The sequence below is a fragment of the Macaca nemestrina genome, chromosome 5, assembly GCF_043159975.1.
Source record: "Macaca nemestrina isolate mMacNem1 chromosome 5, mMacNem.hap1, whole genome shotgun sequence".
NCBI lineage: Eukaryota > Metazoa > Chordata > Mammalia > Primates > Cercopithecidae > Macaca > Macaca nemestrina.
This window is the reverse complement of record NC_092129.1, coordinates 78,620,455-78,645,770: the sequence shown is the minus strand read 5'-3', so window position 1 is coordinate 78,645,770 and position 25,316 is coordinate 78,620,455. Positions and strand designations below refer to the sequence as shown.

The 25,316-nt window shown below is 42.4% G+C and overlaps 1 protein-coding gene and 1 long non-coding RNA gene across 5 annotated transcripts in view; one reads left to right on the top strand and one right to left on the bottom strand.

Annotated features, from left to right (window-relative positions):
* SOB (sine oculis binding protein homolog) overlaps positions 1-25,316 on the top strand; it is a 173,775-nt gene that overhangs the window by 76,394 nt on the left and 72,065 nt on the right. For 3 of the 4 annotated variants that reach the window (XM_011736392.2, XM_071096663.1, XM_011736393.2), the window contains exon 5: positions 22,562-22,657. The exons of the other annotated variant lie outside the window; for it this stretch is intronic. In XM_011736392.2, the coding sequence (XP_011734694.1) occupies positions 22,562-22,657 (96 nt within the window). The remainder of the gene's footprint in view (positions 1-22,561; positions 22,658-25,316) is intronic. 4 annotated transcript variants of the gene reach the window in all.
* On the bottom strand, positions 6,637-23,813 carry LOC139363343 (uncharacterized). Its single transcript, XR_011623491.1, has 3 exons — positions 23,764-23,813; positions 18,697-18,775; positions 6,637-6,732 (listed from the first exon to the last, which is right to left on the bottom strand). It is a non-coding gene; the product is annotated as an uncharacterized lncRNA (long non-coding RNA).

Here is a 25,316-nt window from a genome sequence, read left to right as displayed (position 1 = left end):
TCTGTCTGCACAAGGCTGCCCCTGCAGGTTCAGTCAGACCAAGGTCAGATTGCCTCAGAGACTCCGTCATGGTAGAATTCTATGTTGCTCCACCCCTTCGTGGAATCCAGTACAAGGCAGATGCGAAGGATCGGACCCAGATTGCATGATAGGTGGATGGAGTGGGTGGGGGGCGGGTGGAGAGAGAGAGAGACCTAAAGCTGACCCACTTCCCATATGGTCATCTGAGTAGGAAGTGACTTGCACCTCCGGAATGAGATAGGTGTGGGATGGGTGGGTAGAGCCTCAGGAGAGGAGGAAGAGTCCTAGGGAGTGACAAGACTCTATTAAATTGTAGAATATGCACCTAATCTATAGACAATAGTGCAGAGCCAGAAGGACTGAAAAATCAAAATGAACCTAAAAGTCATCTGAGTATCCAGATTAATTGACCAGTTTCAGCAACTTCCAGATCTGTAACTGGGAACACTATGGGAAACACAAAAGGAAATTGGAGTGGGAAGGCATCCTGGCTCATCCCGCGCCTCCTGTGCAGGGAAAGCAGTTGAAGCCATGTTCTCCAGTTGCTTCAAGCATAATGTTGTACTTTCCCCCAGTGGGTTTCAGCTCAGTTTGTGTCAGCTTATGTGTACAAACAGATTTTTAAAATTTGTCCCTTGCTAAGGGAGCTGACATCTGCCACTCTCAGAAATTAGAAATGACAGACACCCCAAAGGGTGAAAGGCTGTGAACTAATCGGCTGATTTTTCATCAAAAATAGAATCTACTCCAACTCCACTATTAACTGAACAGACAGCGTTGTCTAATCTGTGCATTTAGTGGTGATTTCAGGTGATGAAGGAAAATGGGCAACTTAGTTCTGTTTAAACCAAAACGCTTCTCACTCATGTGTTTCCCTTTCTTAGATTTAATGCAGTGCCCAGTCCACCTGGCTCAGCAGGTGATGGTGGGTTGTGGATGAGATATTTGATTGTTTCAAAATCCTTATGTTTGTTCACCCTTTGAGGCCCTTTTCCTCTGTAGGATCCCATTCCCCTCTCCCCGAGGGGGAGAAAGAAAATAAGCATCAAGACTTTAGAAAGGGATGGGAGTGGAGTGAAGTTGAAGGCAGAAGATGTTACTGTGTATTTTAGCCAGGCTCTTCAGGAAAGGGGGCTGGAATTGGAAGCAGAAAGCAGTGAGAACTGAGGCAGCTTTGGGCTTGGCTTCTCTCCACCTTTCCTTCTCTCACGGTATCTCTGATTTTCTCTGGCTGTCTGCTCCATGTTTTTCTCGCCGTCGACCAGACCAGATTTCTTTGCATCCCTGTAGCTCCTGGTCTTCATCACTTCAACACATACAAATCCATCACGGCCTCTGCAGCGCCTCTCAACATTGTGTCCTCTCAGTTCAGCTCCCATTCTCACCTGCTGCAGTCTCTTAGTGTATTCTGGTTTACATTCCTGAAGGAGGAAATTGGATTGAAGCTGTACATCTTCTTGCAACAGAGTGTGTCATGGGTTGCTCGACACCTTCTCTAGTAGCTGCCCTTGGGTCATGTGCCTAACCTTGGTCCAGTCAACTCAGACTAGAGCATGTGATACAAAACCATGGCTACACAGTCCTGAGAAGGGGGTGTGTCAGGCAGATACCTGCAATGATCTCTCTGCACAACATTTGTTACAGACATTTAGTGTAACATTGAAGTTCACTACACAGCATTTATTGAGCACACGTTTCAAGCACTATGCTGGACATCAAGGGTGATCAAAAGTGCTGAGTCTTTCATGTTTTAGAAGGACTCACTTTTTCCTGCATTTCTTATTTATATAGTAAAGAAGGAAGGAAAAAATGACCGTGACTAGAAGTAGAAAAGAAATAGCAAGAAGCACATTGGGAAGACGGACAGATTTGTGGTTCTGATCTAAAATCCAGAACACATTTTCTTCCTCTTCAGTCTTGCTCCTTGAGTGTGGAATTGAAAGAGGGACATGTCTTTAAAAATTATTTAAAATCCTTATTGAAATCTTACCTACGGTACTCAACTAAAATCCCATGTCCTTCTAACCACTCTAGCCTATGAGGATGGCTATATTTCACTGCCTTGGCTAGCAGGGCACATATTTAAACCAGCATCTGCCACTTATTTACTTTATTTTCCATTAATGTGTATATACCTAATCTTAACCAGGCAGAAAATTCCCTGAGAGAAGGCACCAGCGCTCATGTGTGTCTTTCCTGTAATTCCCATAGTTGGTATTCTGTGAGATAAAGTAAAATGAATTCAGAATACTGGAAGAAGTTCCTCTAGAAGAGACTTGGCTCCTGATTGAATATACTTTGTATTAAAATGAAATCCAATTCCAAAATTTTGTGTGTAAAATATGTAGGAATTTTGATGATACAAAATAAAATAATAGTACTTGAAATGCCTTAGAATACAGACTTTAGGAAGTCATTTCTTGATCCGATAAGGACATGGCATAGAAAGCAGCTGCTCATACCTGGGTGAGCCGTAATGCTAAGGTGTGTCTTTGCTCTGGGAGGCCTGGAACAAAGGGAATTTCCAAAGAGAGCTAGAAAAGGGACTCTAAGAGTAGCCCAGAGAATCTCCCCAGCTCCACCTTTTCTGGCCCCAGAGTAGGTGTGTGGAAGAAGGGGCAGTATTTAAGCTCAACTGGCTGGTTCCCTTGTAACCTTGTTAAAAGGTCCATTTTAAGAACCTGGGACTTTATCCAAGTATGTAATATGTCTTTCCCTTAGGTTTTTATATACTGCTTAGAAATCTCCATTAAGAATTTCAGCTGTACCAGTAAGAATGATCACACACTATTGTTAATAGATAGGGTTAAATGACGAGAGTAATTTCCAATTATTGACTTCATTGTATTTTCATATATTTCAACTCATTAAGAAAAAAAAGCAACCGTAAAAACAAAACAAAGAAAAATAAACCTGGGAAATGCTAGTGCTCAACAGTGGGAAACACGGTCCAGCCAGTTGCCTGTGGAGTCCTTACAAAACACAATATTAAAAATATGTATTTTATTGTTTTTAGAAATTTGACAAACTAAAACCACACTGAAGATGAACAGCGGACTCAAATGAGCCAAAGCATGCCTCAGACAACTCTAAGCTTCCCACCAGTTTGGGGCTAACTCCCATTACTGCAAACTTTTGTGAGAGTATATGATTCTAAATAGCATGGAAACTAGATCACAAGTTCTACACACAGAATAAATTAGGGTGGGAGCAACATGCATGTCAGCATTATTAAGCCTGCTGCTCCTCTACTACCTCTGATGTTGCACCATACGAAAGGGTTAGGAGGGAAGAGATGTGTTGAATGAGAAGGAGCTGCCAATCGATAGGGACGCGAGCGGGTATTGTGGTGGATACCTTCTGCCCTTTTCCTTGGGTACTCTAACTCTGTATCTCATGAAGAATCCTGTATTATAATTCTTATTCTGTGCCTTCGGTCAGATCGCCTGGCTACCTTTTGGTTTCTTCATTTGTGAAACAAGAAGGTGTTATCACTCTCAGCAGGCTGAAACAGACTGAGAGAAACCTTCATGCATTGACTCTGATAAAACTGGCTTTATTATTATTATTTTTTTTTGAGACGGAGTCTTGCTCTGTCCCCAGGCTGGAGTGCAGTGGCCGAATCTCAGCTCACTGCAAGCTCCGCCTCCCGGGTTTAGGCCATTCTCCTGCCTCAGCCTCCCGAGTAGCTGGGACTACAGGTGCCCGCCACCTCGCCCGGCTAATTTTTTGTATTTTTTAGTAGAGACGGGGTTTCACCGTGTTAGCCAGGATGGTCTCGATCTCCTGACCTTGTGATCCGCCCGTCTCAGCCTCCCAAAGTGCTGGGATTACAGGCTTGAGCCACCGCGCCCGGCCAAAACTGGCTTTATTAACACAATCTTTAAACTCCCACACTTTGTTATTAACGCATATAAGACTAATAAAAAAGAAAGAAAGATCTGTGATTGGAAGTGAGAAAGGATTTTTATACTACTCTCCTTATCTGGAGAACAGTTGTTTTAAAAGAGTTATTTTAAAAATCATTATTTGGGGGGCAGGTAAAGGAAGAGTGGGAAAAGAAGAAAGGTCAGAACAATCCACCACTTTGCCCCTTTAATATCCAAAATATACAGGGAGATCTGAATCCTAAGCAGTATCAGATTTTGCTTTTAGAAACACTTAGGAAGTGAAAATGATGCCAGTGACTCTCTAAGGGCAGCGGCATCCCATTGCAGAACAGTAGGCTGAAGACTTCAGGATAAGAAGACAAAAATAACGATTTCATCACTATCCGCTACCAAGGCAAATCTGAGAAATTTTGCTGAAATTGTTTTTCCATATAAATTTCAAACGTTCTGAAAAATAAAGCACCAGTGGATACAGGCAGAGGTTTCCCAGAGGGCATAGTGCATGTGGAAAGGAAGCCCATTCATTGGACCTGAAACCACAGGATGAAGGGGGATGAAATAAAGGCTGGCTGAGAGTCCCCACCTTCCAGAGCTGCCTTTGTTGCAATGAGTGTGAAGCACACGCCTCAACTTTTCGTTACTTTGGCTTTTTTTGGCTAGTGTTGCATCTTATAAGTCACAGTCTAGCTTCTCCTGTCCGTATTTTTACTGCACAGAAGGTTTCCCAATTTGCAAGCGTTTGCAGCACGGCTGGGCCCGGAGATAAAACAGAATGTGTATGTAGTACAGTATGCATTCAACTGATGCACAAGACTCTTTCCACCATATGTGCAAAGTAGTGTGCTTTTCACTCGAGGTGCCCCTGCCAAAATTGCCAGGAGCACATGAATAAGTGGAGGAGAGACGCCCTGTGCGTAATGCAGCTCCAGGCCTCACCCCACCTGGGAAGGAGACCCATGCATTCTGCAGCCACCTGCATTCTTGCCCCCCTTTTCAGCCCATCTCTCACATTGTTTTCTGCTTACCTTTATACACCTCGAACCTCATCCTTCTCCCTCAACTGGGGCCCGTGATGCTAGCCATTGTGAAGGGCAGGTGTAGGGTCTCAGTTGCCCTTCCAGGAAGAGAGAAGCAAGGGTAGTGAGCACTTATGCTAATAAGGATAACAAGACTGGTTAAACAGTCATCAGTTTCAGAGGAATACCACTGGAGGAGAGCAGGTTGGTGTTTTTTCCTTCCCCTTACACATTTATTGTCCTTCGTCTCCTGCAAAGTGTAGCTTACCAAGCATTTTTATTGGAAAGTAATATTGGTCTGGTCTTTGAGGGTAAATCTTCTGGTGGAACATCTTTCATGATGAGATTTATTTCATGATAAGTTTTAAAAAAGAGTGAAGGATATAAAAGAATTGTACTTTTCACTCACCTCTTTGAATCTGTCTTAATCTCCTTGTATCTTTTAGTCTGAATCAATCTAGGGAATTTTTACCTTGATATTCACTGCCTAAAAATTGAATCACCACCTTCCTTGGCTTTACTGAAAATGTGATGTTGATTGGAAAGCATACAGTATTTTTGACTCAAAGTTGTCAGTAGGACACACAACTCAGAATCTTTTGTTGAGTTTTAACTATTGGTATTACATGGTGGTTACAACCACGCTCTCATTCTACCAAGTGTGGGTAACAGGTACGAGCCCTGCTTTGTGGATGGGAAACCAAGCCATGGGGCAGCCACTTCCTTTCACCTATCCTTTCATTCTTTCAGCCACCAGTCTGGGAGGTAGGGCTCTTCCACCCACGGGCCCTGCAACAGGGTATGCCTGGCAGAGAGGAGAGATTGGTCCATGTTTGGTGAAGATCTACATTAAGTGTAATAGCAGTGCTATCATAATCCATTGTAAATAGGTCAATATCTCAGCTTTCTTCCTTGACTTTATTTGAGTTACTTGCAAGCTTTCTCCCTCAACATATTAACAAATAACCTTTGGGCCAATAAAAATGCAATTTTTGTGCTTATGGTTTTCATGAATGCAAAGGGATTTTCTGTGCTTGACAGTATTCATCTAGAACCTAGAACAACGCAAGACTCTGTAGGCTGCTTGTATCTACCACACCTCTCCTGATCAGTGGATCTGGGGAATTCCTTGCCTGTTGAGGGTACGCTTGGAACGTCAGGGCTGTTGGACTTTGGCATTGTTCTTTGTTACCATGGAGTCTGGTAGCAGATGATGTATATCACAGAGGAAAGATATAGGATAAATACGGCAGATAATGCCCTGTTCACGTGGAAATCTGGGTGGCCAGAGAGACAGTTGTGCCAGTGGGTGCTTGGTGACAGGTGAGGATGATGTGTTCTGGAAAAGTCAAGGAAAGGAAGTGGTGGGGATGGTGTTGAGTTGCCCAGAAAACCTGGCTAACCATTCATTTGTGTCCCTGTTGGAATCTCCATTACTGAAGGGCAGGGGCCAAAGGAGAAATGTCCCGTATTTTATCAAATTCAGCGTAGAGCAGCAAAGGCTTCTCGCAGCCCTGGAGAGCATCCTTGGCTGAGGAGAAGCCCAGACAGAGCCTCCCCTTAACGCCTGAGCTTTGGATGACACATCATCACTTTGCAATGGTGGCAACAGTCGCACTGGAGCTTGATTCTCATTCATTTGGTAATTGGTTATTTCAACACAAACTGTGACTAAGGAACATGATTACACACCTGTCAGCCATATGATGGGGAAGAGAGCTGTCTGCGAGCAGAGGAAGAGGCCTCGTTTCTGCTGGGGTCTCCGTGGAGTCTTTTCCATCAAAGATGTCATTTTTCATTTTAACCTCGAAACAAGACAGATATTATAGCTACTGCCTTGTCTGTATCATTTATAGGAATCGCTGCCACAGATGCTAATCTAAACTAATACAATTTCATTTTGATTATATCTTCGTAGGCATCGGATTCTAGTGCACAGGAAGGCAGGATGTAATAGAAAGAAACAAATGAGCATAAACATTATGTGGTACCTGTGGAGCAGCTTCCTGTGACGAGGCAAGGGACAAGGAGAAATAGCAATTAAGATGTTTTGCACAAGGAGGACATTTTACTGTAAGATGAAATAAATCAGTAAAATAAAAGACAGCTTTTTCAGGTTGCACAGCTGACTCAGGGAGGGGAGTTCTTATTTATGTAGAAGAAATTGCCAGATGATGGAGAATCATGTCTAAGGATTATAAATAAGAGATGATGTTTCAGAAAGATAAGGGTGGACACATTTAAACAAAATCAAACCCCGAAGACAGCAGTTTTGAACTGAATTCTAAAATGAAGGAGGACCTAATAAATCTGGCAACACTTAGTTAAAATGAAAAGCCCTAGCCTTTCGAATAAGAAAATAAGAGCTGCAAATTTGCACACTTTTTTTTTTTTTTTTTTTTTAAGGCAGAGTTTCACTGTATCACCCAGGCTGGAGTGCGGTGGTGTGATCTCAGCTCACTGCAACCTCTGCCTCCTGGGCTCAAGCGATTCTTGTGTCTCAACCTCTGGAGTAGCTGGGACTACAGGTGCCCATTACAATGTCCGGCTAATTTTTGTATTTTTAGTAGAGACAGGATTTTGCCAGGTTGCCCAGGATGTTCTCAAACTCCTGAGTTCAAGCAATCCACCCACCTCAGCTTCCTGAAGTGCTGGGATTACAGGCATGAGCTACTGTGACTGGCCTTAATTTGCACACTTTCTGGAAATGGTGAGCCAAATATCAGATTGTTCAGAAAATCTCCCTCTCGTTTATCTTTTCTGCTCCTCACTGTCTTTGGTGAGGTTACTCAGTGTGTGGATTTCAATGTATGTGTGCCCAAGCTCTGCTGAGCGCTGAGCATATAAAGATGCAAATGATAAAGGTGTCCTCTGTTATTGATTTAGAAACAAAGTTTATATGGGGTGAAGTTAGTACCTGGAAAATAAGGAATTGAAAGAGGTGACATAAATGGTAATCAAGGGAAATAACACCAAAATCTTTTTTTTTTTTTTTGAGACAGAGTCTCGCTCTGTCGCCCAGACTGGAGTGCAGTGGCCGGATCTCAGCTTACTGCAAGCTCCGCCTCCCGGGTTTACGCCATTCTCCTGCCTCAGCCTCCCGAGTAGCTGGGACTACAGGCGCCTGCCACCTTGCCCGGCTAGATTTTTTTGTATTTTTTAGTAGAGACGGGGTTTCATCGGGTTAGCCAGGATGGTCTTGATCTTCTGACCTCGTGATCCACCCGTCTCGGCCTCCCAAAGTGCTGGGATTACAGGCTTGAGCCACCGCGCCCGGCCCCAAAATCTTAGTTTGAGTTATTTGGCAGAGGTGCGGTGAAGGCCATGGAATTCAACATACTGCAGTGCCCACGAATCCTGGGCTGCTCACGTGGGAGCCCCTTGGCGAGTGTGGAAAGTTTGTTGACCGAGATGGTGCTCTGGATATACTAGGAGTAAAGAGATACAAAGGAAACAAAACAATGCCTTTTTTGCAGGGAGCGAAAGGGATAGTCAGATGGCCGAAGAGAGATAGAAGTGGTCGTTAAGTACTGATTGTGTCCAGATTGTGTAGAGGGTTAGGATCCTGATGAGTGGGTGTGTTTGTGCATTTCTAAAATTCCTCCAGCCTTTGGCAGTGTCTTCTGATTGGCGTTTGCAGTGGGATGCTGGGCATACCCTTATAGTTGCATGCAATTTAATTTTAATCAAGACTTTAATGATAAGAAAAGATAGTGAGTTCCTATTGCTTTCTTGCCAGCTGAGGTTTTCTTTTTTTCTCTGGAAAAGGAAGCAGATTTGTGAAATTTAAGTAACTGTCATATATTGAGTACTTATTCTGTGCCAGACATTGTGTGACGGATTGTCTCATTAAATCCTTGCAACAGATTTCTGAAATGGATGTTGTGGACCCCATTTTGCTGATGTTTAGGTTCCTCTTTTCCCCATCAGTGGTGGCACCAGGAATCCAGGAATCAAACTCGGGTTGGAGTGGCACCACGTGGCCCTCCTCACCCCTTTCTGTACTAATGTCCTGGGCAGGGCCAGAGTCAGGGTGAGGGTGGTGAGCACATGGGGTGCTCAGCCCTTGAGAATTTGCTCTCACTTTTTCTTGCTTTTTACTTCCTTAAAATTCTTGCCTGCTAACAAGAGTATTTTCTACTTCTTGCCTTTCGTAGTTTACTTTTATTTACCGCTATAAAATTGTAATTATTTAAACATCTAAGTTTTAAACAGGATATAAATATATGATCTTTGACACTCCAGATTGGATATAAATAGAGCTTTCAAGGGACCATTTGCTTTATTGTTATCATTGAACTTAAAAAATTAAAATGTACTGAGCATGCGAGCTGAATACCATTCATTTTAGGTGCTTGATTATTCAGTTGTCTACTACTGCCCGGCACACAGTAGATGCTCAGTAAGTGAAGAACAGATGACTAAATGAGTGAATGGAGACCTAAGGAAAACATTACTTAAGTGCCCTTGCCCCACTGTCTGCATTCTGTGGGGCCACAATGACACATATAGTGCTTTAGTATAGATATAGAGTATTGCATTCTACAGTTTATGGAACTAGTCAAAACATTTTTATAACTCAAAGGCAAATAGTCTTTTATCCCTTAAGACAAATAAATGACGGAAATTTCTTTATTATACTAGGATACTTGACTGCATGTAAACACTGCCTGTTTTTATTAAGAAGGGAAGGCTGATATCAATAATCTTATGAAACGATCATTCTTATTCCCCTTTTACTATTTTCTACATCAAAGAATAACAATTTTCTATTCTGTGATTAGGCAAGAACCGTAGGAGGAGGTTTATGAATCTAGAATCCCGTGTCCTTGAGAACATGTCTCAGTTTGTCTAGGAACCTGAGAAAAGATTTGAGCTCACTCTCACTTTGATTATGGGATCACTAAAGATCCCATAATCTTTCATTTGTGGGATGTGCACATGAAACTGGAATTTAAGAGATTTCAAAATGAGTGAGCCCTCTGGTGAGAAGTCTGTCAGCTTCAGGGATGTCTCCTTCCCCATCTCTATGCAGGGTTTCTCACGCTGACTCACAGGACTTCGCTGGCACCACTCCTATTTCATCTGCAGCCACCATCCAACCATCCTTGCCTCATCTTGGTCCCATACCCCACGTCCAGAATACATGGAGAGGCCACCCTGCTGATACTGGTGGGCTTTGGGTTTGGGTGTGCTCAGCCTTTGGCTGTGTTCCTCAGCCTATGAGATTGGCTCTCAGGTTCCCCTATGAGGTGCCAGCTCCCTCACCATCCCTCCGTTTGAGCTGCATTGGACACCAATAATTCACCACGAAGGGGAGAGACCAGAGGGCGTGTTCCCTCTCACCCACAAGGACCTGCAAGGATGTGAGGGTTTGAGCCACGACTTCTCTGCCTTCTAGTAATCCCTGCGGTTTCTGTCACTCATCGTTACCATGCTGCTTCTGCCAACTGTGCTCCTGGGGCACACAAGCAGTGTGGCATGGGGGATGAGATCTGCGCCTGGTGTCATGACACCTGCATTTAGAGCTCAGCTTTGCCTTTTATGGGCTCTTTGGTCTTAGACAAGTTGCTTAACTTCTCTACATGTCAGTTTCTACACTGGCAAAATGGAGGTGGTGAGTAATAGGCACTTCCTAAAGGTTTAAGAAGCTATAATGAGCCAAAGTCTGTAAAATGGTTAGCACGGGGTCCGGCACAGAACAATCATTAAATCTTATTATTATTGTAAAAGTGGCTTCTATATTGAATCTTCTTCCTTTGTTCCTGATGACAGTTCCATGAAGTAGTCACTGAGTTGGAAGGTTTTGGAATTGGTGGTGCCCTCCCCAGTGGGGTCCAGCCTTCATACAGTGGGGTTTCCAGTCATCTCTGAGATGCCATCTAGAGCAACTCTGGGTGGTTGAGAGATCAGGGTGCAGAGGAACTGGGACAGCTTGAAAATTTTGGTAACTAGAAAGGTTCAGTGAGGGAGGGAATGGAGCAAACAGAAGGGGTGGGGCTGCTCACTGTGCAAGGCAGAACCACGTATTATTGTTCTCAGTTTATACTAAGAAGGGAGAGGATGTGGAAACCCAGGTCACTTTTTGTCTTTCTTCACCTGGGCTTTGACCCCAAAATACGCCTCCTGGAAATGTAATAATAATAATAATAATAATAATAAGAAGAAGAAGAAGAAGAAGAAGAAGGGGAAGGGGAAGGGGAAGGGGAAGAGGAAGAGGAAGAGGAAGAGGAAGAGGAAGAGGAAGGAGAAGGAGAAGGAGAAGGGAGAAAGAAGAAGAGAGGGTGACAGAGGAGCAACAATTAACTAAAGTTGTCATCCAGAAATGAACTTTAACTTGATACTCAGCTGTTGGCTTCAACAGGTGTGTCCCTAAACCCCAGTCAAATTCTGCTGAAATGATTATCCACTGTTTAAGCATGCCACAATCCCACCTTTTATTACCTCAATTCATCATCTGCAGAATGGCTGGGATTTAAAACAAAGACTCCAGAGAGTATCATTGGAGCAGAGGTCATTATTTATGAAGCCTCTTCGCCTTCATTGGTCCTGGGTTTGGAAGCAGAGTAATTCAGATATTTTTCTTCCTTAAGTCTGATAGCACCTCCGTTAACAGGTCAAGTGGCACATGGGTCATATTTGGAGCTGTCAGGAGGACCATCCTGCTCAGAATCATGTTTGAACTTCACAGTCTGAAAGACCAGGGATGTGTTACCTCATCTTCTTCCTTTGCCTACATCCACTGGCAGAAGTCGCAGTATTGCTGCATATCTGTCAGAACATTTATGTGGCTAGCGCACAGTAAAAGTCAGGATTCTGTCCTGGTTCTAGGCTTTCTCCTTCATGTTCAGGCTGATTTTAGATCTTTACATGTATTGTATAATACTCATACTTCTTCCTAAAGAAATCTTACCTTTAAGACAAATTATATTTTGGACAACATTATGCAATGCTGACTGTAACACTGTCCCAGGCCAGAGCAGTGACCAGGGTGGAATACTTTCCTATGTCTGTCCAGAATAAAGACCAGAGTGGCAGGACCAAGGCCATACCCATGGAGGACAGTCAGCTCCAGCCAGGCCGAGTACACAGATCAAAGGGCCCAGGGCAGGGCCAGAGTCAGGGTGAGGGTGGTGAGCTGGGAACCGTATGGAAGTGGGCTCAAGCTGAAGCTGCGGGGAATGAGTGGCGAGAGTGCAGGGTGGTGGCTGGGAACGGTTTTGAAGCATCTGCAGGCCTGCTTTGCTGGTTGGTGGGCATCTGGGGGATGAGGTGAACTGAGGCTTAGCATATGGACTGGCCAGAACAGACGTAGGCAACCCTGGTTATACCCAGACCCTGATTATAGCATTTCTGTGGTTGCTGGTGGGAGAAAAGAACGTTAAGTTGATCTGAGTGCTGAGCTCTTGTTACAAATAACAATTGTGACGTCATGTCTTTGACAAGTATTGCTGTTAGTAGAGAATTTATAGTCCTTGACCTCAGGATTAGTAACTAATTCACGGACACCATTTGTTTCAATTTGTGACTCAGCTATCCATGACTACCCTCACCAGCATATGCCCTGTGAGTTATTTCTTCCAGAAGCAGTGAGAGATGTGCACTGATTCATCCGCATCCTTTCACATGTTTTCTGGTGTCTGTCTCCCCTTTGCCAAGACCTGTACACGTGTGACATGGCAGGTCATGACGAAGGGTGTGTTCTGTGACAGTGACACAGAGCAAGCTAACTCACTCAGGGCAGTGACCTAAGCCTCTTGCTTTGTGCTCCCACCAACTTGAGCTAATTAGCCATCGACCTGCTCAGGGCTGCATTGTTGTACTTCTGTCTCTATTATTCCTAGGAGTGGAGGGCGTTGTGGATGGAGCAGAGGTTGGCCAACTGGCTTTTTGTGCTCCACCCCCTCACCCCCCAAAACAATCACCACAGTCTGGGCAGGTTTCTTGACAAGGCACATCCAGGGACTCAGTTTCACTGATTGGTCCAGGGATATCCACTGCCTTGATGAACTGACTCATGTTGACCAAAGTCACAATCTGCATTCGTATACCAAGTGCCAGAAATACAGGAGACAAGATAGCATGAATGTCCGTTGTAGTCTGTACAGCATCACCTACAGGATTAAAAAAAATTGTATCATAATATTGATGATGTTTTTAGAAGTCCACAAAGGAGATTGCTAAAGGACCTGCAGAACTGAGTGAGTTTTGGTAGGGCATGTCTTTTCTGGTATTGAGAGACCTAGGTGTCATACTTGATGATATGAGGTTTATTTAATAAGAATCAGATTAAACAAGTTGGTTTGGCCAGGCGCGGTGGCTCACCCCTGTAATCCCAGCACTTTGGGAGGCCAAGGTGGGCGGATCACGAAGTCAGGAGACCAAGACCATCCTGGCTAACACAGTGAAACTCCGTCTCTACTAAAAATAGAAAAAAATTAGCCAGATGTGGTGGCGGGCGCCAGTAGTCCCAGCTACTCAGGAGGCTGAGGCAAGAGAATGGCATGAACCGGGGAGGCGAAGCTTGCAGTGAGCTGAGATGGCACCACTGCACTCCAGCCTGGGGGACAGAGTGAGAGTCTCTCAAAAAAAAAAAAAAAAGAAGTTGGTGTTGAAGATGTTGAAATACCATCTTCCGCAGGCTTCACGAGAGACCTACTGACGTTGCTTCTGAAGCTGCAGGGAACCCTTTTCTTGGGCTCTTTGCAGGCTGCCTCTTCCCCTTCCCCCGCACCCTCCTCCCCCATCTTCCCCACCTCCCCACCCCCCGATTCTGTTACATTTGTCATTAAACACTCTATTTTCCTAATTTTCTTGGTATATTCAATCTTGGAGTGCTAAAACCAAAGAAATTTGGAAACTTCCCTTAGTAACATGTTTTTAAAATGTAATGACACCCATGTTTTCAAGTTATTGTACACGATTTACCTTTGCCATCAGCACGCAGGTGGGAGATCATCAGTGTGTAGAATGGGGATTCTGGAACCAGACTGCCTGGGTCTGAATCCTGGTTCTACCACTTGGTAACTGTGTGAGTTTGTGTGAACTCCGTAACGTCTCAGTGCCCCAGCTTCTTCATATGTAAAATGGAGATAATGATAATACCTACTTCATAAGTCATTTTTTTTCCTTGATATATGTATGGGTGTGTGCATTAAATGAGTTGATACATATAAAGCACTAAGGATGTGTCTGGTGCATACATGAAAAGCTGTAGAAATGTTAGCCGTTATTATCAATCCCGGATAATAACGGAGCAGCATCTTAATCTGGTTAGTATTGTGTTTTTTAATCCCATTTGAGGCCAGGTTATTTCTGGGCGAGGCATCCTATAGATAGTGAATCTCCTCTGTAACATCTGGATCCTTTTCTAGCCTTACAGACAGGGTCCTGGAGTTCCCTTCTAGCCCTTGCCTGTTTAACATTTTCTCTGATTTCTCAGGTCCATCATGAGGTCTGCATATAATCATATGAGCCCAACCCCCTTCTGCCTAGTAATTTCAGAGAAAAGGAATAAAAGGACTACCTGAAATGCCTAGATTAGGTCTATTAATTAAGCATTTTGTGGGTGCCAACCAGTAGCAAAGTGGAATCATTTGTGTTTCCCTTCCTTTTGTTTCCCCTCACTGTGTCCCTGGGTAATAGATGCAAATGACTAGTAAAAAGCCAAAAGGCAGGCAGTGGGCGGAGGAGGAAAGTAGGGGAAGGGGAAGGAGCCTGGATAATCCACTGTCGATTAAGCTTCTGGAGTAATCAGAAGCTGCCTGGGGCTTGAGGTGGCATGGCCTTAGCAGAGAATGAAAAAGAAGGGAGCTGCATGCCCCTAGCTGCTGGGCCTTACCTATAGATGCTGTGATATAAAAATTCTTACCAAACAAAGACACTCAGGTGACCTGAGAAAGAGCCCTGCAAGATAAATGCAAAAGGGTCACCTGTCCAATAAAGGAAAAATAGATTTAAAAATAAAAAGTAAAAACAGACATTTTCAGAACTGCTTAAGCCACTGCTCTGATTATTCCAGACACAGTGGTAATGTGCTGGGATGAACATGATATATTTTAGTTCATGTGGAAGCTGTATTTCAGGCTGATGTGGAATCTGTTGCCATAACTGTCATGCAATCCATTAGGGCCCCCGAGTAAAGGCAGCCATTAATCAGGCACAAGATCAGCCCCATAGCCTCACATGCGTGCGGCTCTGAGGGTCCCTGACCTGACATCATTTAAGGAGATGCTCATGGAGGCCATAAACATGATTCGATTCCCATTATCTTCATGTTGCATATTTGTTACCATTATTCTTTGAAGACTCCAAATTGGATATTAAAAATTTATGATATATATAAAGGTTTGCATGATGTGAAAAAATAGCTGCAGCAAATAAGTCCATCTCATCCATCAGAGGTGTGTGAGCTGTCAGAGGAGCCTGAAGAGATATGGAGAAGGCCTGTCAGGTAGCCAGTTAAGGAGGATGGAGAATTAGGAGGGCCTTCTCTGGGCAAACAGCTTCTCCTACAGCCTACACGCTAAGTGGGAATTTAAATACATTTGGTTAAAAGAACGAAGTAAAACAGCACCACTGCAGAAATCCCCATAGACAATCGACAAGCAGATGAAAGGGAAGGCAAGGGATCCTGATGCAGACATTAGTAGTAATGTGAATGGAGCAGATGCATGGGTCCAGAGATGGATGTTTCTGGGTTACTGGCATATCTCCAGAGCAGAGAGCCTGATGCCAGGTGGGAGCCCTGTGTCCAGGAGAAAGCCCTCCACCCAAGCTGCATGCACACATAATTTTGTTTGAGAACCATGCAACTCTCTACAATCTGTTCAGTGCCTTGAATATTTGCATATAAATAACTCGTACTTAAGGGATATCCATTCATAGAGGTAAGCAGTTCAGAGTAGAGAAAAACAGAACACTCCAGGCCTTGGCTTAAGGAAGAGTGAGGGCTAATGAAACCATTCGATATATATTTACAGGATTGTTTGTTATATAAGAGACTTCATACATAATGCATGGTCTCTGCCGTCAAGGAGTTTCCAGTCTGGTAGAGGAGATAAGACATGGATGGTAACCAAGGAGTCTCAGACAGACCTGGGACTCTAGGAGAAGGTGAGATATCAGAAACAGGGAACAAGGTGCCCAGTTGTTTAATCAAGGAATGGACTTTTGAGGGTGAGAATTTGTTGGACAAAGACCAGAGGATCAATCCAGCAGGGATGTGGAGGAGAGAAGCATGTAGGGCGAAAAGATGATTGGCCAAAGTCCAAACTGAGTGCAAAATCTTCTGTGAGGCCAAGACCCTGGTAGCTAACCAAGTAGGAAGAACAGATGTTGGGCAGAAGTGCACTGAATAGTTGGTGAAGGTCTAGGTGTGAGGAAGGTGTGATCAGATAGCTCTAGGAGAGCCCTGCTAAGACTTGGGTATGGAGAAGACTCCTGAGGTTCAGAGGCAGAACACTCAACTGGTAGGGACTCGAGGGCAAGGCTGAATATCCAGCCATAGTGTTAAAGGATAGAAACCCATTCATTTATTCATTTGCTCACTCTGTCATTTATGGAACCCTTATAGTATGCCAGGCACTAGTCCAGGATCTGGACATTTGAAGCTGGACAGAACGCAGTTTCCACACTCAAGGACCTCTTTGATTAGTAGGAGAGGCAGACACACACATGGTCATAATGCAATGCAATAAATCGGTGTGGAATGTAAATACATACAGGGACAGAGGGTGCAGAGCTTAGGTGAGGACCAGGAGGAAGAGTCACCAATGACTTCCTAAAGGAGCTGCAGTCTGAACGAAGGCTTAAAGGACACGTAAGGATCTGCCAGCAGAAGGAGAGATGGAATCTAGTTCCATCAGAAAGAATGGGGTTAAAGGACAGGAGACCCAGTAGAAGGGCACTGAGAATTCAGACCTGAGGAGTTGGGCCACTGAGATGAGCTCAACAGTGCAGAAACTCCAGGGGAGGCAGGGAGCTACTCTGAAGACCTCCCTATGTTGTTCCCATCAGAGGCAGGGGTGGCTGAAGAGAGGTCCCAGGTATCTGTCCACTGCAGGACAAAGAAACAGCACTGACCTTTAGTTCAGTTCACAAAGACATTCACAGCACACTGAAAGGCAGTGTGTGATAGCTGCTGTTTATTCCTGAGCTTCCTCAAGAGAACGTGTGGACACATTTGAGAAAGGAAGGCTAAACCAGAAATGAGATTTCAGAAAATGAAATTCCATGCATTTTCAGAGCAGTGTCCCCATGCTTTTACCTTGAATTTCAAAAAGAAATTCTATTATTTCTGGTTCCAACAATTAGTTATAAAATATAAAATCTATGTCCCCTATTTTCTCCTCTCCAGTTATTCAACATACACTTATTCTCACAACTTTGAGTTGCACTGTTTTTGGTGTTCTTAAGTCCGGTAACAGTGCCACATGTGTGAGCTGACATGTGCTGTCTCTGCTGCAGCATAGGAGGGCTAAGCTTGGAAACTCTGCTGTGCTCTCCCCAGCCCTGATTCCAGGCAGAACCTTTGCTTGTTTTCAAAAGAAATCCTGAGATCACAATGACACAGAAGTGTAAACTCCCATTCATCACAGGGAGGTATTAACTCTGAAGCCTAATTATTTTTCTACTTAAATGGCAATATTGTTAACCTTTTCATGGAGTCAGAAACATCACACTTCTCTGGGGTAGGCAAGTGGAGCTATTTCTAGAATGTGTTCCACCTTTTCTAAAGGCGTTCTCCAGAGGAGGAAGAATGCCGAGCTTGCTCCAACAAGCACATGGCACCATGACTTTGTCCCAGAGGAAGCAGTGAATTCTTTAAAGAACTAAAGTTTGCCGTATTGTAAGAATCAAAATAAGAGAAGTGAATTGGTGCTGATTCAGAGGGAAAGAGAGGTGAATACAAAGTTTGTTTAAACCAGAGGTTTTTGAAGTAGAGAGGCAATTACTGTAAATTTCTCATATCATCTAATATTTATCTAAATGTTAGGCAAACCATGAAAATGGATACACAACTGTCAGCAAGACAGGGAAATTGCTTGCAGTTTAACTGAAGGATTTTTGTTTCTGTTATGGCAAAAAAAAAAAAAAATGAAGTTTCCTTTGAATAATAGGTCAAAAATGCACCTTTGTTCTGACAATCACATTTGTAGTAAAATGCAAAAAAAATAGTCCCCCATTTGCTTTTCCCTGTAGTTGGCGTAAATATCTAGCACATTAGTCAGAATAAAACTGTTGAAAATAAGACACAAGGAGAGAGTTAGTTCATCATGAAGTGCCTTGATGTGCCTTCTTTCAGAACTTGTCCCTCTGGAAAAAAGTCAGACATGAACACAATTCTTCTGGCCCCAGCAGATATCTAGAGCCGACAGTGGGGTGGTCTACTCTGGACAGGCAATTAGAGAATGCATTGTCTGCAGAGGATTTAAGAACAATAATAAAACCAGCCAAAAGTTGGTCTGCTTTATATTATTACCATGAGTCAGTGATTCTGAACAATTTTAGTGTTCACATATTCCTCCCTGAAGGGGTCATCGGTGTCATATGTCCACCCTCCTTGTTAAGTCATTGTCTGGCACCCCAAGTGGGGGCAGATGTAGAATATATTAAATATAGTAAAGCCTCTGACTTTAATGTATAAGAGGTTGTAAAACAGTATGAACTGATTCTCTATGTAAGGTAAGGAAGGTCCTATGGATTTTGTCTAACATTGCCACCAAGTTCTGTGAATGATCCAGCTCATTCTTACAGAGGTCACTTACTGGGCATCAGGCAGTGGCTGGGCTGAAGATACAGTGGTAGAAGATCAGACTCCATCCTTGCCCTTAGGAAGCTTGTAGGCTAGTGGGGGAGACAAAAATCACACCAGTGATTCCAAGGTTGCAACCATGTTGAGTCTAAGAAAGACCACAGAAGAGATATTTGCCTTGGATAGAGACGTTTAGGAAGGCCTTTTTAAGGAAGCAGTACGGTAGTTCTTCCAAGATTATTGGTCATACCAGAAACTAAGAAACAAACAAATAATGATAATTTTTGCCCACAAGCAACTAGTTGTGTAATCTCTTAAATCTTTTTTTCTTGAGACAGGGTCTTGCTCTGTTGCCCATGCTGGAGCGTGGTGGTGTGATCATAGCTCACCGTAACCTCGAATTGCTGGGCTCAAGCAATCCTCCTGCCTCAGCCTCCCAAGTAGCTAGGACTACAGGTGCATGCCACTACACCTGGCTAATTTTTTTGTTTTGTTTTGTTTTGTTTTGGTAGAGATGGGGTCTCCCTGTGTTGCCCAGGCTTTTTGAATATTTAGGGTAAGATCTATCATAGGGACTACATCCTAGAGGTAGAGTGTTCCTTATCCAAAATGCTTGGTAACAGAAGTGTTTGGGATTTTGGAATATTTGCGTTGTAAATGCTTACTGGTCGAGCATGCTAAATCTGAAAATTCAAAACATGAAATGCTCCATTGAGCATTTCCTTTGAGCATCATGTTGGCATTCAAAAAGTTTTGTATTTTGGGGTGTGTTGGATTTCAGATTTTTGAATCAGTGGTGCTCAACCTGTATATCCCCCTCTCATAGCACAGTGGTTCACTCCAGTGCCTGGGACTGGAGTGGTTAGAGAACATTCTGGCAGCTATGCCAAGGGCCTCCCCTTGATAGCTGTAGACACTCCCCTTAGATCAGCAGTTCTCGCCCTTCCTTGGTACATTACAATCTCCTGAGAGCTTTCTAAAAACCACCTGTGTCCAGGCCCCAATTAAAGCAGAATCTTAGAAGGGAGGGGGGTCAGATACCAATATGTTAAACAAGCCCAAAACAAACAAACCACCCCAGATGATTCTAATATGCAGCTGGGGTAGAGAATTCCTGCCTTAGATGAATGCACTGAATTCCACTTATTCCTGTCATAGTAATTGAAAATTACACATTAAAAACTTCACAATGCAAAGGGGATTACAGTGGTGAGAAGTGTGCGTAAGTTCTTATGTGTGCACACAAATACATGTGAAGGTGATGGTTGGAGAACTCCTTATACTTTGCGTGCTTTTCATTTCTGTGGCATGTGGTGGAAACATGGCAAATGGCTGAAGGATAGAATTTCTTGGACTCTGGAGTCAGGGTGGGTGTTAGAGGACAGGGCATTCCCAGAGCCACAGAAGTTTGATGCAGAGGTGAACATAATAGTTCAATAAAAAAGCAAGTTTCTAGCCTTCTCTCTCCACTTCTGAATCTCTTCAACCCCCCTCTCCTTTCTCTTCCACTGCTACTTTATTTAACCTCATAAATTATGTGGCTTTATATGAAGTCTGTAGCCCCTTTGAGGAAGCACATTCAAATCTTCGGTAATGGGATATTTTTTTTGTCCTTTAAACACACAAAAAACATTGTGTGCACCTTACGTGTAAGTGGAATGAATGTATTTTTGCCACTAATGTTGAAAATATCCCTAGGCATCTGGTGTGTATGAATGTGTATACATAGTACATGCATAATAAACACATTCCACCTTATGAATATTTATATACAAGATACATATATATTGAATATAGACATACATATGTAAATAGTAGCCCTTGAAAACTATATGCAAAGTGTGTTTCCAAGCATATGTATCATAGTGCATCAGGAATATAATAAAGCTACTACCAAGTTTAGCATATTTTGAGGTGGCATTTTCTACAGAGTTGTTTATGGTAGGGTCTACTTACTATCCACGTATGCGTTTTTTCCATCACTTAAATGTTTGCTAAATATCAACTAAAAGCAAGGCACTGGGCATGGCAGAATAAGAAAGATGAAATTGTTGTGGTCCCTGCCTTTAAGAGACCTGTACCTCATAGAGTGGCTTAACATTTTGTTATGAAGAGTCTAATATTGTCACTGCCCATTGGCATCTTCCTGCTTTCTTACAACTGCCTTTCATTTATGTATGCCACTGCTGCCTTTGCCAGTTGGGATTTAAAATGCGACCCATTTGAGCTATATTAATTTAAACCCTGGCATAGCTGCAAAGTTGTTCCGATGCAGTCAGAAGATGCATTGGTCTCAGTGCCTTGTCAGCCACTGGACATGAACAACAATTAAACTTTTTTCTCTGTCACATATAGCCAATCCTATAACTGCATTTTTATTTTAGTCTGATTTAGTAGGAAAAAAAGGTACAACAAAAAGGCACCAAGCCCCAGGGATATTGATAAATCTCAAAAGTGAACCAAAAGAGAGCAGTCTCTTTTCCCCACAAACTTCTTGTAACCTAAATATTACTGACCATGACATTGCACTTCCAAGTTCCATCTAGTTCCTTCCGTGGGCTAGGTAGCAGCAGCTTTCTTAAACACAAGCAATACATTCTAAAATGTACAAAATATGGATCTCTTTCTAAAATGACAAGCCCCAGTATAGCCAGGGAGCTCTGAGTGACGCTCATCAGGGCAGATTTTACTCCATTAAAGGAGAAACAATACATAAGCGTTGTCATCTCTGCCACAGTGTATGCTCATTGTTTTCTCCCCCCTCAATCCATACATAACAACAGGTAGTTCTCAGCTGTTCCCTTGGTGCCAGACATACATTTTATCTAAAGAGACAGCAGACAGAACTACCTGCTGCTTCCTGTGCGGCTCTCCCTGTGTTTCTCTCCTTTTTCCTACTTCACTAGGGCTTTTAAAAATCAGCTGGCAGGGAGCCAGAAGCTCATCATTTTAATGCAGTGTAAAATGGAATATGCATAATTATATGCAAGCCATATGTGAGGGAGACAGCTCAGCTGTGAATTTCAGAGGGCCAGGAAAGAGAGAGCAGTTAGGGCTAAGATGAGATGAGAGCAGAGCGGAGTGCAAGTGTCACCCAAATGAATGGTTTAATGAGTGTGCTGCAGACACGCCCCCTTTCACCTACCTCTGCCTTCTCTCCCACTCCAAACCAGAAACCGGTGGAGATTAGAAAGAAGACTGTATGCAAGCGGTATTGCTAATGGGTTCTGTTAATGTCTCCATTTAAACTTCAGCTTTCTTAATTAACAGCGTAGATCAAAATAACCAGTAACTTTTTAATGCAGCTTTTAAATTAAGTCTATTTTTTTTTTTACTGCATTTGATTGAAGAATCATGGTTCTTACCAGATCATCGCTCCTTTTAGATCTTTATTTAAAATTGGAGGGGAATCAGTTTATCTCTAATAGTATTACAATGCAAAATATAATTATGCAGATTGCTTTTCTTATGGCCTTGCTATTAGAATTTTTTTAAAGTGCATTATCTAGAGATTGCTTAAGCATGCCAAAAAGTTTAAACACGTATGTATGTCATATAATCCTAAATGTGCAATGAACAATGTGCACTGAAAAACTAAGGTGGTGGTAATTGCCAACAAAATTATTTGATTTTGGTTTGCTTGATATTGTTTTAAATATTACACCACGATGAATTTGCATGTTCAAACTAAACAATGTAAAGAAGAATAAATCCCAAATTTTGATACCTAAAAGGCGTACTGCGTATTTAAACAAACTTCTTAATATTGTTGTTATTTCTGGATTCCCGTTTGTTGAATGATCTGAGCTGTTATGCTTTTAGCTTTTTTTCTTCCATTATTTGTAAGTCCCTAAATAGGCCATTATATTTCCCTTCAGGCTAGAGATGAAGATGGACATGCTGAAAATTTTCCCCAGCAGCACTATGCTAAGGAAACTCCAAGGCTTGCCTTCAAGAATAACTGCGAACTACTTGTAAGAATAACATACTTACAACAAGTCTAGAATGTTACTTTAGCACAGTGAAAACAGTTTTTGAAAGGGTTTGTTCATGATTACATAATTTATGAAATATTATAGTTTTCTGTATAGAGTTCTAAATGCTAATTCTGATATCACTGAATATTAATTTTAAGATCTCAAATTGTTTGCACATCTTTTATATCTGATTATAGAGCTTGAATGGCCCTGTACTTTATTAGCTTGTTTTGTTTAGTAGTTTATAAGCAGCCACTTGGAGAATGGCTAGTAAAGTTAAAAATATAGAGAAAGACAGTTGATATATGTAGCTTGGGAAAAAACAACCTCGCCCTCACCCCTCCTCCTACGTCCTCATTGTACACTATTTTAGGAGACGACATGGTAATATTTTGTTCTGCTAGGGAAGATAGCAGAGTTGACACGCAGTACTCCCTTTAGAATTCAAGTATTCCTCCACTCTCTTGCCAAACTTAATCGTCTCTCCTATGCAGAAGGAGTCAAAGCAGTGACAGGGTGCGGGGATGTTTACAAGTCGTGAGAGGGAGGATATCAGCTGTGACATTGAGACTCTGTTCCAATGCAGGGTTAATTTGCTGTTCATTTTAGCATTTACAGCCAGACAAGATGAAAAGCAAGCAGGAATGCCTATTATATTTCTATTAAATGAATCTGTTGGGACCTAATGTTCTTGATTAGCTTTTGAAAATGAGTGCTCTGCAATGCATTTTCTGTTTACCTAAAGTAAACAGAGAATGAATTGTCATTTATTTAGAGATTCAAACACTCCTTTTGAAAATGAAGCTTTATGAGGGATCTAGCTATGTTGTCCCTAAATGTTCTTTTCTTTTCACTTGCATTAAAGCAAAACATTTGTTCCAACTAAATGAAAACACTGAAAGAGAATGAGGATGCTCAGTTGTTACATTTTGAGGTAGTCTAATTTCTGTTTAGTTTTTTGGCCGAATATAGAACAGCTCTGCCAGGTCTCTGCATTAGGAAATCCCACATGTAACAGTCTTTGGATTTAGCTCTGATACCAACTGTTCATTAAAAACAAAGTGTCCAAAGAGCAGGAGAAGAGACAAAAATATAGTTCTTACCCATTCTAGCCGCAGTAGCTACATGTTGACAGCAAGAACCTCCTTTTCCCCCTCCACAGTCTGCACAGTTACAATTGCACTACTCATTCTGTGTGTGTAGTCCCTTGACCAACAAATCCACAGGCAAATTTGCTGCTTATAAATGTAATTTTTTTTTCTGAAAATTTAACTTATCTTATATTTTATCTTAGGACTCTTAAACTTCCAGGACTGCTAGCATTACCTATTCTGAGGAAACCCTTTTTGTTCATTTTGGTTTTAATGTTTGATTATTCAGCAGAAGACCACAGAGGCCCTTATGCTGTGTTTTGGTATCAGAATGCTTTGGGGTAGCTTACTTCTTTTTAGAGACATTGGTAAAAGTAACATGTCATATTTAATTTTTGTCTATTTGTTGGAAAAATGAACATGTTTGAGTCCTGGTTGTGGTCAGTTTATGCTGGAGGAAGCAAAACATATATGTGAACATCGTTTTTAGCTGTCTTTAGGGAAAGTAGATGTTTTGTCATTGCTGTGCTTAAACACATTGTTGTGTTGGCAGTAGTTTTGAGCAATTTGGTACAATCTTTGTCCTTCTAGTCACTGTTAGAAATGCTTTATTTTGGTCAGTATACTTTCCTGTGATAAAATAAAAGGAATAAAAAGAAAACATAAGTAAGCTTATTTCTCCAAGGAGAATTTTAATTTTTTTCAGCTGTAAGAAAAGTGATGTTGTTTGGCTGGTTATGAAGCCCTTCTCTGAGAAGTTATGCTTCTATATGAAAAAGACTTGTTCATTCATAAGAAAGAAATAGGAAATCCTTGGAGTTTTCTTAGTGCAGCTTAGAGCAGATTTTTAAAGAATCTGTCAGAGAAGATTGCAAGCTCCACTCCAAAGTGCTTTTTTAGCTGAAGGGTGGTTCTGCCATCTTCTTGCATGGATTGCTGCAAGAGCAGTAGCCAGTTTAGAAAGTGTGGGAACTCTGGAGAAAGCACTGAGGCACAGGGTGCCTCTGGGCCCCCAGATGATCAGGAGCACATGGCTGGAAGACTAGTCCTCTGTGCCACAGACACTGACAGAAAGTGCCCTGACCAGGTAGATGGGACGTTGCCTTGACTTTATGACTGACTCTCTAATGTCTCTGCCCGCTCCCCACCCCCACATGACTGCTTCTTGGAAGAGGGAGGAATATTAAGTAACTTAAACAAAAGCAAAGCAAAATCGATGCCCGGAATACACAAGTGTGTGTAATCAGAAGGCACTGACAAACAAAGCATTGGCTGATAGAAAAATCTGCTATGCAACTGTAGATTTCCTGTAGGGTATTGATTTTTCCATTTAAATCCCAAACTGTGATATGTGCCTTCACACTTAATGTACAACACAGATGACTAGATATTTAGCTTTGTGGCCAAGATCCTTTAGTTGGTGACTGTGCAGCAGTTTCCTTATGCTTTTTATTAATTTTGAAAATGAAAGGCTGTCAAGATGAGTGACATTAGATGAAACGAGTACTATTTGATATGTCACAATTCACTGTGGCCCCACCTACCTCTTCATAGATAGGCATGCA